We start from the raw sequence: 13,419 nt of genomic DNA on the forward strand, positions 1-13,419 counted from the left end.
CTGTTTGAGGGTAAAGTAACCCCAAATTTGTCCTCTGAGTCACGGAAGGATAGCACAGTTGATGATGTTGGCAAGTGACATGCATTTTTTCCAGATAATTAACAGAAGGCAAAGGAATTGGTGCAGGATATTGATGGACGTTATTTACTATTTCCATTCTTAGGATTAATTTAAAGTACGCCTTGGTCACTGGTCCTATTACTGTTGGTGCTAATACTAATTTACCAATTCATTACCTATTTCCGATTTTTGTTAGGAAATTATTTCCCTAGGTAATGAGGTTTTGGCATCTTCAGTGGTATTGGAATGAAGCTTTTGAATTAGAGAGAATCAATCTGGTGAATCTGTTAATTGGATTCTTAAAGATGCAACAGAAGAGTTGGAAATCTCCTTGATAATTTAAAAATGGCATTGCAGCTAAAGAGGAAAAATTGATGATATAGAGCAACCAAAACAGCTTCAAAATGCAGGAAAAATACATGCTCTTTAGTTCAAATGAAAACTTCGGAAAGAAGAATCAGTAGCTTTTGCCAAGGCCTAATGAGGAAAAACTCAAGGTCGGTGGGATAATGCAAGACAGGATGAAGTTTGTAAAATTAATGAACTAAATAAAAAGAATGATGAAGCGTTTTAAATTGAATATCAAAATGACATCCATGAAGCTCTTAAAGGACCTAAAGAGCATAAAAAAAGAGTTGCAAGAAGAGGCAGAATAAAATCTATGTTTCCTAGAAAGCCAAATTGAATGGTTAGATTGGAGAAAATAATTTACAGCTAAAATCCTCCTGAATTTAAACAAGATGAGGTGAATTCAGTTGTTGTGGAACACAATTTGGATGATTGATTGGCTGAAATCTTTTTCAAAAACTTGGAATTTAAGAATAAGTCAGAGATGGATGAAAATGGAGACCAGGGGTGGGATTCGCCAGGGGCCGTCGTCAATCCTGTCCCCAGACGTGTCCCAAATTCTCCGGCACCGGAGATTCGGCGGGGGCGGGAATCGCTCCGCGCCAGTCGGCGTGCCCCCCCCGGCGATTCTCCGGCCCACAATGGGCCGAAGTCCCGCCGCTGTCATGCTTCTCCTGCCGGCGTGGATCAAACGACCTACCGTACCATCGGGAGCAGGCAGCGCTGGTGGGATCCGAGGTCCTGGAGGGGGCGCATGGCGATCTGGCCCCGGGGGTGGCCCAGCCCGCGATCGGGGCCCACCGATTGGCGGGCAGGCCTGTGCCGTGGGGGCACTCTTTTCCTTCCGCCTTCATCATGGTCTTCACCATGGTGGAGGCGGAAGTGACCCCCTCCCCTGCGCATGAGCGGGGATGACGTCAGCAGCCGCTGACGCTCCGGCAAGGCCTAGGTTCTCAATGTTAGGGCTTGGCCCCTAAAGGTGTGGAGACTTCCGCACCTTTGGGGCGGCCCAACGCTGGAGTGGTTCACCCCTGCCCCGCTGGGTAAGGGAGAATCCCAGCCCAGGAGTTAAATTTGAGTAGAATGGTTCCGAATTTGTTCTTCAAGTATAAGTTCTAAAATTAGCCCCAAAGACAACCTGGATGATATTTTAATGTCTGACTCCAAGGAAAAGCAATAGAAATTGCTTCTTCGAAATGGTAAGAAGGGGTGTAAATCTCCCCATGAGTTTCAGTCCAGTGCAGTTGGTATCAATTCAGTATTGACCTTGACAAAATAATCCAGACCAAACAAATGCAAAACCTTGGGAACTCTCACAAATGTTAACCTGTGGCAAAATTATACACTATTTAACGCAGATCTTGAAATGGAATATGTGGAATATTAATCTGGTATACAATATTTTAAAGAAGGAAATAAAATAACCATAAAAATTATTCAAACAGAAAAGGATATATTTTAAGAAGACTGAGAGAAAGTAGATCAACCAGGAGCAAAATGCACAATTTGGAAGAAAATTAGGATATAGATAATTAACACAAATTGAATTCTACTTGTCACATTTTCTTGACTTTCTTTTATTGGTTAAGTGTTTGTGGTTTTGTAAAGACAACATGTATAACTGTGAAGTTTGACAAAAGGGGAACTGTTACTTCTGAAGCATGATCTGAACTCTTTTAAACTTTATGATTTTACAAACTTTCTACGAACTAGATTTTACTAGATTTTCTTTTTGGTATGGTCTGACCTCACCTGAAAAGGAAGCTGAACATTCAGATATCTAGGCAAACTAAAACAGAAACAGAATCAGAAATAGGAACAGAAATGGGAACTTCAGGTTTCTGGAGAAACTGTAGACACAAAGCTGTCTGATCTTATATGACTCAATAGTATGCACAGGTAGTCTGGAGAATGCAGAGGCTGGGCGAGGAGCTGGAATTAGCAAACACACATTTTTTTGCAGTTAATTTTTTTCTGTTGCTGGAAGATAACATTTGTGAAACCACACCATAAAGATCATCGTAAGTGAAGAAGATCTGCAGACATGTGCCACTTTGGTGAAGGCTGTGCTGATGGATCTTGAATTGGTTGTGTGTTGGTGCCAGGTGGCGATTGGGCTAAATCGTGGAGGAAGAAGAGCTGGAATTCTTTGTGAGGAAGGTAGAGTTTTGAATGAATGATTTTATGGCTGAGATTAATGCCAAATATCCAGAGGAATTATGAAGGTTTGTTGACATTGAAAGTGTAATTTCCAGTTTCTACTCAAAACAATTTTCTTGTTGAGTTCTGTTTCGTTCATGTTGATTTTGATTTCATTGTTACAGTAAAAGCTTTAAAAAGTGAAACCTTGTCCATCGGCTTTTTCAGTTGGGATCATTTGGGAAGCTTGTTTCTTTGCCATTATTGGTATCCATGGAAATCATAACAATATGTAAGTGGCCTTGTAGAAAGGTGTGATGCTCCTTCCTTGATCTGAGTGATGGTTTTCAGCTTCTCGATGATTGTGGAAGATTCTCTCTTTTGTGATCCAGCACATCTGATTTTGCGTTGTTTGTTATTTGGGCATTAGTGAAGGTCTGACCTGTATTCATGCAGAAACACCTGTAGCCTTTAATGAATCGTGAGTCAGCCTTCATATACTCTGCCGCTAAATCATTTTTAAGCATTTATATTTCAATCATGAACTGTTTGAAAATGATAATCATTCATAAAATCTTTTAGAGTCTGTGATGAACCAGCATTATTCTGATTTTGATGCTCTACCAGGCTTCATTATGGTGGGCTCCCGGTGTATCTCATCCTGAGCGTCAATTTGTAATTGAATTTAAATAGCACACTATCATTCCAACTATTTATGTGCTATTTTGAGGAAAGTAAAATAAAATAAAGCAGTCGGAAATTGTGTGTTGCATATATATAATTCCCCACATTTTCTTCTCAAATGTCTTTGCTATTCTTGCTGTCCTGACAAATCATTTTTTTTTAATTTATACTCTCATGGGACGTGGGCGATGCTGGCTTGGCCAGCATTTTTTGTCCATCCCAAATTGCCATTGTAAAGGTAATGATGAGCGGCATTCTTGAACTGCTGCAGTACAATCACACTTCACTCAAATAAAACCCATGAATTGGAGTTTCTCGCGCACCATGGACATGATTCATTCCACCCTCCCTCCACCTCTGCCCTGGCTACAAAGTTTCATGAGAGCCCACCCTGGGGAAGAAAGGTTTTCCTGCAATCATTTAATAGAAACTTGGGGAAGATCTCCAGCGCCCCAATCTGTTTGGAGCTGGTTTAAGGAGGTCCGTCCCACCAGAGTGATGGCTTAAAACACGCCCACACTTTTATTTAGCAAAAAGGCTCAAAATTCAGTGAGAAATCCCACCAATGGCGTGGGTGGAATTCACACTATTGTTCTCACTGGGACAGACACTTCGCCATTTTTCAGTAAGTTTCCGAAAATTATTTATAAACTTTTGTTTTATTGCTGCTGAATTGTGTACTCTGTCACTAATTTTAACTCCTTTCATCACCAACCATTTTACCTTTCCTGAAGATTTGATTCCTTTCGATAACGATGCCCCAACAATCAGCCAGGCCAGAAGCAGACAAAGGGCTAAATACCAGACTATCTCCCCAGTCTCATCCATTGAACTGCTACGGCGTAAAACCACTTTGCTGAATAAAATGACAACAGAAAATGGATTTTATAAGAGCACTGTTTATAGTACAGAAACACCATTAAGCAGAATGCATCAAACTATTTATCAAACATACATGGATTTGAACAATGAGGGGGGGGGGGAGGTTCTCCGGGGCCACGGGTCAGCGGTGGGAATTGCGATGGACCAGTGAATTGGGATCAGAGGCAGCAAGTTTGTTTCACAACGGGCATCTTTGCAAGTCTTCCAGTTCACCCCACCTGCACCAATGAGTCTCCCACCTTCCCCGATAACGTTCCTACCCAGACCTGGCGGGAATATACAAATACTTGATTAATCCTAATTTGAATATCAATATCGGGCAGGATTCCCAATTTTCTGGCCTTCAGGGTTGCGCCAGCCACCCAGCTGAGAGTCACGCTTCTGTGAATTGGTGCAAGGCTGGCAGCTTGCACTTCAAGGAATGACAAGAGGGAGAGTATCCTACAGACATTGCCTCCAGGGTGCCGGGATGGGAGGTGTGTTCGTTAATTCATGGCAGATGTGAGTCAGGGGTGCTTTGGTTGGGCTGTAGGTGCTCAGGTCAGGGGTCTTTCCGGGCATGGGGGTCATTTGTTTGCACTTGCCATCTGTAGCCTTTAAACCCTTTAAACAGTCTGTCAGCATCTCAAAATGAAAGATCTCTGAGAAGAGAGTAAACATTCTCCCACCTGTAGCCTTAAACCCTTGACACTATCCCAGCTTGACAAGCTTAAAGGTCTGTGATCTGAAGGTACAGGTTTTCCTTAAACATGGTGAAAAACTTTGAAGTCGTTTGTTCTGAGTCAATTTCATTGCCCTTGAAAATATTAAAGCCTTTTTGGATGCCTAGAAGCCTAAAAGCTTTGAACTGCATTTTCTACATTTAATTTAATGAATCATTACTTTTCAAAAACGTTTTCATTGACAGGTCCAGGCAGTTTCAAAGGATGGATTGCTGTTGTTTATTTACGTAGCTCAGCAGGGATCCATTACCCTTTAATGTGATGGAAATGTTTGAAGTGTTTTTTTCAGTTAATTTAGTGGCCCTTTAACTTATTTTAGCTTCTGTTAAAGCTTACAAGCCTAAAGGCACTGAACTGCATTGTTTAAATTCTATTTCATGGACCATTATCTTTTAAAAGCTCTTGATTGAAAACTCCAGGCAGTTTCAAAGGAAGGATTATGTAGCTCTGAAGAGCAGCTGTACTTTTTAACTGAGGTTTTATTGAAAGTGGCTGCCTCTTTGCCCTGAACAGATTTCTAGAAAGTCGAAGTGCAGGGCCAGCAGTCAGCCTATATAATTAAACAATGGTAATTCTTCCTTTGAAACTGCCTGGAACTGTCAATCAAGAGTCCCATCCCGGGAAAGGCCACTGATCTGAGCCCCTCCTGCCCAGCCCAAGTTGGGCAAGTATAGAGAGGGTACTTACCGCTTTCCGGCCCACCTAGGAGTCCAAGACGTCAGATTGGCACTGCCATTGGGTGGGGCCTGAAGGGGGAGATGAGGTCGGGGGGGGGGGGGGTGCTGCTGAAGGAGGGCAACTGAGGGGCAGACTGAGGGGAGAGATGAAAGGGATCTGGGGGACCTTTTACAGTGATTGCGGGGGGGGGGGAGGGGGAAACCTTGCAGTAATTTTACCTTTGCTGAAGAATTGGTTCCTTTCATCAGTGGTTGGAGATGAGACAAGAATGTCCCGCCTGCAAAGCTGGCATCGGTCACGAGAAAGTCATCCCACTTTATGGACGAGGCAGCAGCTGTCAGCAAGATCCCAGATGGAAGAGTCTCCCGGGTGGGAGGGGGTGGGGCGGCGGGGCTCCAATCATTTTTATCTTTCCTGAAGATTTGATTCCTTTCGACATGGGGCACCCTTTAAAAATGGAGTCCTGGGGCGAAATTCTCCGACCCCCCAGCAGGTTCGGAGAATCGCCTGGGGCCGCCGAAAATCCAGCCCCTGCCGTGGCAGAGATTCTCCGCCACCCGGGAAGTGGCGGTGGCGGGAATCTCGCCACTCCGATCGGAGAGGCCCCTGCGGTGATTCTCCGGCCCGGATGGGCCGAAGTCCCGCCGCTGTGAGGCCTCTCCCGCCGCCGAGGTTTGAACCACCCCTGGAACGACGGGATCAGCGGCGCGAGCGGACCCCGGGGTCCTGGGGGGGGGGGGGGCGGGGGGCGATCGAACCCTGGGGGGTGCCCCAACGGTGGCCTGGCCCGCGATCGGGGCCCCCCGCTCAGACTCCGGGCCAGTGCCCTGGGTGCACTATTTCTCCTCCGCGGCCGCCACGGCCTTCTCTATGGCGGAAGCGGAAGAGAACCCCACATCGCGCATGTGACGACCGGCGAAAGCCTTTCGGCCAGCCCCGCTGCCGGGGGCGCCGGTTTTTTGCGCCAGTCTTCTGGTGCCAACCGCTCCGGCGCGGGGCTGGCCCCCAAAGGTGGGGAGAGTTCCCCACCTTTGGGGAGGCCCGACGCCTGAGTGGTTGGCGCCACTCCCCTACTCCGGGACCCTCCGTCACGCCGGGTAGGGGAGAATCCCGCCCCTGATCTCTGAAGAAATGCATCTGTCAGAAAATTAGGCCCTGCCCATATCAGATCCTGTGAAAACCCTGATCCTGGTTAAAAGATTTACCATGTATCATTGAATGGCATGCTATTGTCCCTCCTAGCGCCAGCAGAAAAACCTCCGAGGCAGGATTCTCTGCTGACGGGATGCTCCCTTGTACCGGCGCCCGGGGTTTCCCGACGGCGTGGGGCTGCCCCACAATGGGAAAGCCCATTGACCGGCCGGCGGAACGGAGAATTCCGCAGGCAGGTTGAGGCAGAAATGTTGCCCGGCGGGGAGAGATAATCCAGCTCCCGGTTTTCCCACTGGGGGGAGCACTTAGTTTTCAAAAAGAAAAATTGCATCCAATATTTAAAATGAACTTATTATTTTAGAAGTAAGCTGATACCAAATATTTAAATGAAATGATATGTTATTTATAATTTATCTATTTCCATTGAAATTCTTCAGCAGAAAGCTTTATCTAACCAGCTCTGGAGAGCTGGTTTGATTTGAAGGATTTCCTCACAGTGCTTCACTCACTGTCTTCCATTGCACTGTTAAAACTACGTTGGTTAGTCACTGTCTCCCAATTAATTCAGCTCCTTCACATTGTTTAAAATGGTCTCTGCTCCCAAACACAGGCCCCCAATTCAGTTCCCAAGCCTATAGGTTAAGAGGGCCAGAACTCTCCAGCTGTTGCAATTTACTTTTTCTGCTGGCAGGGCACCCTGCCTGCGACTTTCCCAGGAGCATGGGGTGGTTTCAATGGGAAATCCCATTGCCAAACTGCGGGACTATGGAAACCCATGGCGAGCAAACGGTGCACCATCAAGAAACAAGCAGTTGGGGGACTGGAGAATTCAGCCCACTGGAGTCAATTGAACACGCAGAGAAAGGGATATCAGTCACTGACAATTGAAATTCTTTAGGGTGCGATTTAGCGGAAAAGTTCCTAAGGGCACGATTTAACGGGCACCTCCCATCAGAATCTGGACAGGACACAGCCAGTAGTTCCCGGAAGAGGCCTCTCCTGGGATTCCCGATGATTGTTACGCCTAGCGAGATCTAGAACATAGAACAGTACAGCACAGAACAGGCCCTTCGGCCCTCAATGTTGTGCCGAGCCATGATCACCCTACTCAAACCCACGTATCCACCCTATACCCGTAACCCAACAACCCCCCCTTAACCTTACTTTTATTAGGACACTACGGGCAATTTAGCATGGCCAATCCACCTAACCCGCACATCTTTGGACTGTGGGAGGAAACCGGAGCACCCGGAGGAAACCCACGCACACAGGGGGAGGACGTGCAGACTCCACACAGACAGTGACCCAGCCGGGAATCGAACCTGGGACCCTGGAGCTGTGAAGCATTTATGCTAACCACCATGCTACCCTGCTGCCTCGACATCTATTGATGTCTTGCGAAGCGTTGCAGTCTGCAACACGCCAACAATGGGCAGGATCCATACTTGCAGAGTAAAGAGAATTTAAAAGTTCACTTAACTCTGCCAACACCAGATTGATCCAGCGTGTGGGATGTACCAGTTTCACTGAGGAGAAAATGGTTGGGCGCAGTTCAGCACAGGTCCCCACAGACGGGGACCAAGCAGAAGAGCACTTTGGGGGGGGGGGGGGGGGGGGGGGGGTCTCCGAGGCAATCAGAACTCCCTGGGTGACTAGCATCTGGGCAAGGTGGCACCCTGGCACTGCTGATACAACCCGGTCACCTTGGCACAACAAGCCTGGTACCCTGGGTGCCAAGTTGGCATTCTACCCATCCAAGGGGCGGGATTCTCCCTTCTGGGAACTATGTCCCCACGCCCGCTGGAAAACAGACGAGAATCACTCCGGACTTTTTTCTATCTTCAAGGGGTCTAGCAGGGCACCGGCATGCGTCCCGCTGCTCCGGCTGCCGGCGGGGTTCAGCAATTAGCATGTGCACGGCAGCCGGACGCGGGTCCATGCATGTGCGCGGACGCCGTCCTTGCGCCACCCTCCGTGCAACATAGCGGAGCCCTACAGGGACCCGGCGCGGAGGAACGTGGGCCCCTACCGGAATGAGCGCGTCCACCGATCGGTAGCCACCATTCGCTAGCCTGGCCACCGTGGAGGCCCCCCGGATTCAGATCCCCCCGTCTCCCCCACCCCACCATGATGGCCCCCGCAGCCAGAATGCCAAGGTTCCACCAGGTGCAGAGAATCGGCGCGGGGGCTGCTTTTCAATGGCCCTCGACTGGCTCCGCATCAAGCACGCGCGCACGACTGACGGCGATTCTCCGGTTGCCGGAGAAACAACCGTTCTCATTGTCATGATATGCAACCAATGAACACTCAGAATTGGACAAAACCAATGGCCAGTCAGGACACTCAGAGGTGGCATCACCACAAGGGGGCATGACATAAACACTATAAAAGGGATGAGGCACTCACACCCTGCCTATTTCCACAGACAGACATCTAGAGAGTTAGATAGGGTTGATCAGCAGCATCACACCCCAGCACGTGGCTTAGAGCAAGCTGGTACAGTTAGACTGAGTTACTACAGTTAGATTAGCGGAGAGTTGAACTCATTTGAGAATTGTGTTAATAGTTCAATAAACGCCTTGAACTCATTTCAGAGTCTGGAGCATCTTTCAGTGAAGACTGCATCAAGTGGCAGCCTGTGTTATCCGAAGCAGCATAACACAACCGTTTAGTTTTGGCTGGGTGTTCCCCCCAGCTTTATCGGTGTGATCCACTTTGCTATTTGATCATATTTTGGGGCTCTTGGGGAGTTTCTCCCCGGTCTGAGCACACTTAGAGATCTTTTCATCTCTGGCTGGCCAGACTGGCTCCTCAGAGAACAGGGGAGAAATTCTCCCCTCCCCGGCAGAGGTGGGGGGGGTGGGGGGGGTGGGGGGTCCCGGCATAGCGGACTGTCGCCAACCACTCCGGCGTTGGGCCTCCCCCAGGTGCGGAATTCTCCGCACCTTTAGGGGCTAGGCCCACGCCGGAGTGGCTCCCGCTCCACCGACTGACGCCGACGGCCTTTGGCGCCACACCGATCGGCGTCGGGGCTGGCCGAAAGGCCTTCGCTGGTTGCCGTTAGTCCGCGCATGCGCCAGAGCGTCAGCAGTCACTGACATCACCACCGGCGCATGCGGGGTGGAGGGCGTCTCTTCCGCCTCCGCCATGGTGGAGGCTGTGGCGGCAGCGGAACAAAAAGAGTGCCCCCACGGCACTGGCCCGCCTGCCGATCGGTGGGCCCCGATCGCAGGCCAGGCCACCGTGGGGGAACCCCCGGGGTCCGATTGCCCCGCCAATCCCGCCGGCACAGAGGTGGTTTAAACCACATTGCCGGGAGAAGCCTGACAGCGGCGGGACTTCGGCCCATCGCGAGCCGGAGAACCGCTGTGGGGGGCCCGCGATTCCCTGGTGGCGGAGAATTCCGGCCATGGCGGGGCGAGATTTACGCCGGCCCCGGGCGATTCCCCGACCCTGTGGGGGGGGGGGTCGGAGACTTCCGCCCTAGATCGCCTTTTTCAAAGGATGCCCCAATGTCTAAGTGAGACTGAGGGTCCCCATCACCCATTGGCAATGTCACCCCTCCACACACATGGGCATCACACCACACCCCCACAAATGAGGACACCCCGCTATGGAGTCGCTGAGGGGCCCCCCTATTCAGACCTCCTCATGCACACTTTCGGTTCCCCACTCCCTTTCACGACTCCCACCCTTCGCACCGCCCCCCCACCCAACCTTCATACCTACCCTTCATCCCCACCCTTTATTGGGACAGGAGTGATCTGTTTACTTCCAAACTGGGGCATAGTATGAACCAAAAATTAATGAGGGCTTTTGAGCAGGGCACGACAGTAATCATGGGTGATTTTAACCTACAGTTTGACTGGATTAAAGAAATTGGCGAGGGTGGCCTCGTAGGAAATTTGATAGGGCGCATGAGAGATTGGGCGCGATTCTCCACTCCTCATGCCAGGTGGGAGAATTGCGGGAGGGCCGGGAGAATCACGACATGCTGCCCTGGCACCCCCCTCGATTCTCCCACCCCCCGCTCGGAGAATCGCCGCTCGCCGGTTTTCACGGCTTCTGGTGATTCTCCGTCCCGAATGGGCTGAGCAGCCTGACGGGCCTGACCTGTTCACGCCGGCGGCAACCACACCTGGTCGCTGCCGGCGTGAACATAGCGCGAAAGGTAGGTTTGGGGCCTGTGGGGGGGGGGCGGAGAGGGGATTGAGTACCACGGCTGTTCTCGGGATGGGACTGGCCCGCGATTGGTGCCCACCAATCGTCGGGCCGGCGTCTCCAAGATACGCACTTCCCCCTCCGCCGCCCGGCAAGATCAAGCCGCCACGTCTTGCAGGGCAGCAGAGGGAACGACGGTAACCGCGTATGCGCGGGTTGGAGCCGGCTAACCTGCGCATGCGCGGCTGACGTCACTTAGGCGCCGCCGTCACGTCATTCTCGGCGTTCCTCTTTGACGCAAGCGTCAAGGCCCGGCGGCTGAGTTTCTCACAATGCCGCTCCAAGCCCCCTGGGTGGGGGGGGGGGGGGGGGTGGATAGGGTGCGAGGAGCGGCCTCCGACGCCGTCGTGAAAATAGACCGAGTTCACAATGGCCTTCTCGATGCCGCGCGGGAGCAGAGAATAGCGCTCATTGTTTCTGAGAGCAATGTATTATGTAGATAACCAGGCAGCAGGCTATTTTAGATTTAGTACTATATAACGAAGAGGGGTTGATAAATTAGATTTGATTTGATTTGATTTATTGTCACATGTACCGAAGCACAGTGAAAAGTATTTTTCTGCGACCAAGGGAACATACACAGTACGTACATATTAGGAAATAGGAATAATCAACAGAGTACATTGACAAATGGTACATCGACAAATCACACTTGGCAGGGTTAAACTCCATCTGCCACTTCTCAGCCCAACTCTGCATTCTATCTATGTCTCTTTGAAGCCGACAACAGCCCTCCTCACTATCCACAACTCCACCAATCTTCGTATCATCTGCAAATTTACTGACCCACCCTTCAACTCCCTCATCCAAGTCGTTAATGAAAATCACAAACAGCAGAGGACCCAGAACTGATCCCTGCGGTACGCCACTGATAACTGGGCTCCATGTTGAATATTTGCCAACCACCACCACTCTCTGTCTTCTATCGGTGAACCAGTTTGTTATCCAACTGGCCAAATTTCCCACTATCCCATGCCTCCTTACTTTCTGCACAAGCCTACAATGGGGAACCTTATCAAATGCCTTACTAAAATCCATGTACACTACATCCACTGCTTTACCTTCATCCACATGCTTGGTCACCTCCTCAAAGAAGTTAATAAGACTTGTAAGGAAAGACCTACCCCTCACAAATCCGTGCTGACTATCCCTAATCAAGCAGTGCCTTTCCAGATGCTCAGAAATCCTATCCCTCAGTACCCTTTCCATTACTTTGCCTACCACCGAAGTAAGACTAACTGGCCTGTAATTCCCAGGGTTATCCCTATTCCCTTTTTTGAATAGGGGCACGACATTCACCACTCTCCAATCCTCTGGTACCACCCCTGTTGACAGCGAGGACGAAAAGATCATTGCCAACGGCTCTGCAATTTCATTTCTTGCTTCCCATAGAATCCTTGGATATATCCCGTCAGGACCGGGGGACCTGTCTATCCTCAACTTCTGCTCCTAATTCCTATGTTCCTATGTTCCAATACCACCCCTCATCTCCCTTTTTCATGGGCATGCCCCCTCCCCCTCAGGTCCTGACCATTAGCAGTGGCACCCTAGTACACTGCGATTGCCACCCAGGCACCGTGGCAGTGTTCCTGCCAGCCTGGAAGTGCTACCTGGGCACATTGGCAGTACCAAGCTGGAGGGTGTCAGTGGGGGGGAGCCAGGGGGCCACCATTCCCTGCCCATGACCATCTAGGATCTCCAATGGTCTGGTAGACCCCCAGGTTTCGTTGCGCCTGGTCCACATTTGTGTTGACCAGTACCCTCCAGCACCCGGCTGGGTCTCCTCGCGACGCCTTCTGATCTCAGGAGCTGGTTGGATCCGGTCTTGGCATAGTTAAGTGAGCACTTAAGCTCACTTAACGATGCAAGTCTGGATCCCACCCTTTGTGGGCAGGATGCAGATCATGACACCCCGTGCAGCCTCTTGGGGCATTTACCTGCCATTTATCTCGATTCTGGCCGGACACAGCCGGTAAATCGTGCCTTAATGTTTAAAGGTCATCAGTGAAACTTTTCCTTCGATAGCAAGAACATTTTAAAAAATCATTAAAGATTTCACTCTAGAAATATTGTTAAAGTGAACCTGTGGTGTTAGAAACCAGAGAGCTGTTAACTAATGTGATGCTATTTTTAGAACAGGTGTATGATGTAAATGCTACCTCTATCAAAATCAAACAGCTTTTCACTCATTGAACAGGACATTCCCCCAACAAACCTTCCCAAGAGGAAGCTACTGGTACAGCTGTCCAGGTTCTAGGTGCAGCTTTCTGTAGTCATTTACTTACTCCCAGTATTGCTCACTTGGACCCTGGTGAGGAACGTAGATTTCTGATCCATTTGGGCAAGTTTCATTGTTTACATACAGCCATGTTGTATTCACAATTTCAGAATATCCGTGATTCAGAGTGAGATTGCAGAGTGGATCTGGAAAATGGGGAATCTGTTTTAGAATTACATTTCACTGGGAATGAAGCTGTTAATTCTGGTGATATAATCAGGGTCACTGTTTCACTCTCTTTTATTACAACGCGGG

General features: G+C 49.6%; 1 protein-coding gene across 1 annotated transcript in view; it reads right to left on the reverse strand.

The window, feature by feature from the left end:
• The window catches only part of LOC119951480 (sodium- and chloride-dependent neutral and basic amino acid transporter B(0+)-like), a 90,629-nt gene that overhangs the window by 54,849 nt on the left and 22,361 nt on the right, over positions 1–13,419 (reverse strand). Inside the window, exons 3-4 of the mRNA XM_038774690.1 lie at positions 13,172–13,310; positions 3,955–4,087 (exon numbers count right to left, since the gene is read on the reverse strand). Of these exons, the coding sequence (XP_038630618.1) occupies positions 3,955–4,087; positions 13,172–13,310 (272 nt within the window). The remainder of the gene's footprint in view (positions 1–3,954; positions 4,088–13,171; positions 13,311–13,419) is intronic.

Source organism: Scyliorhinus canicula, chromosome 17 (assembly GCF_902713615.1).
Source record: "Scyliorhinus canicula chromosome 17, sScyCan1.1, whole genome shotgun sequence".
NCBI lineage: Eukaryota > Metazoa > Chordata > Chondrichthyes > Carcharhiniformes > Scyliorhinidae > Scyliorhinus > Scyliorhinus canicula.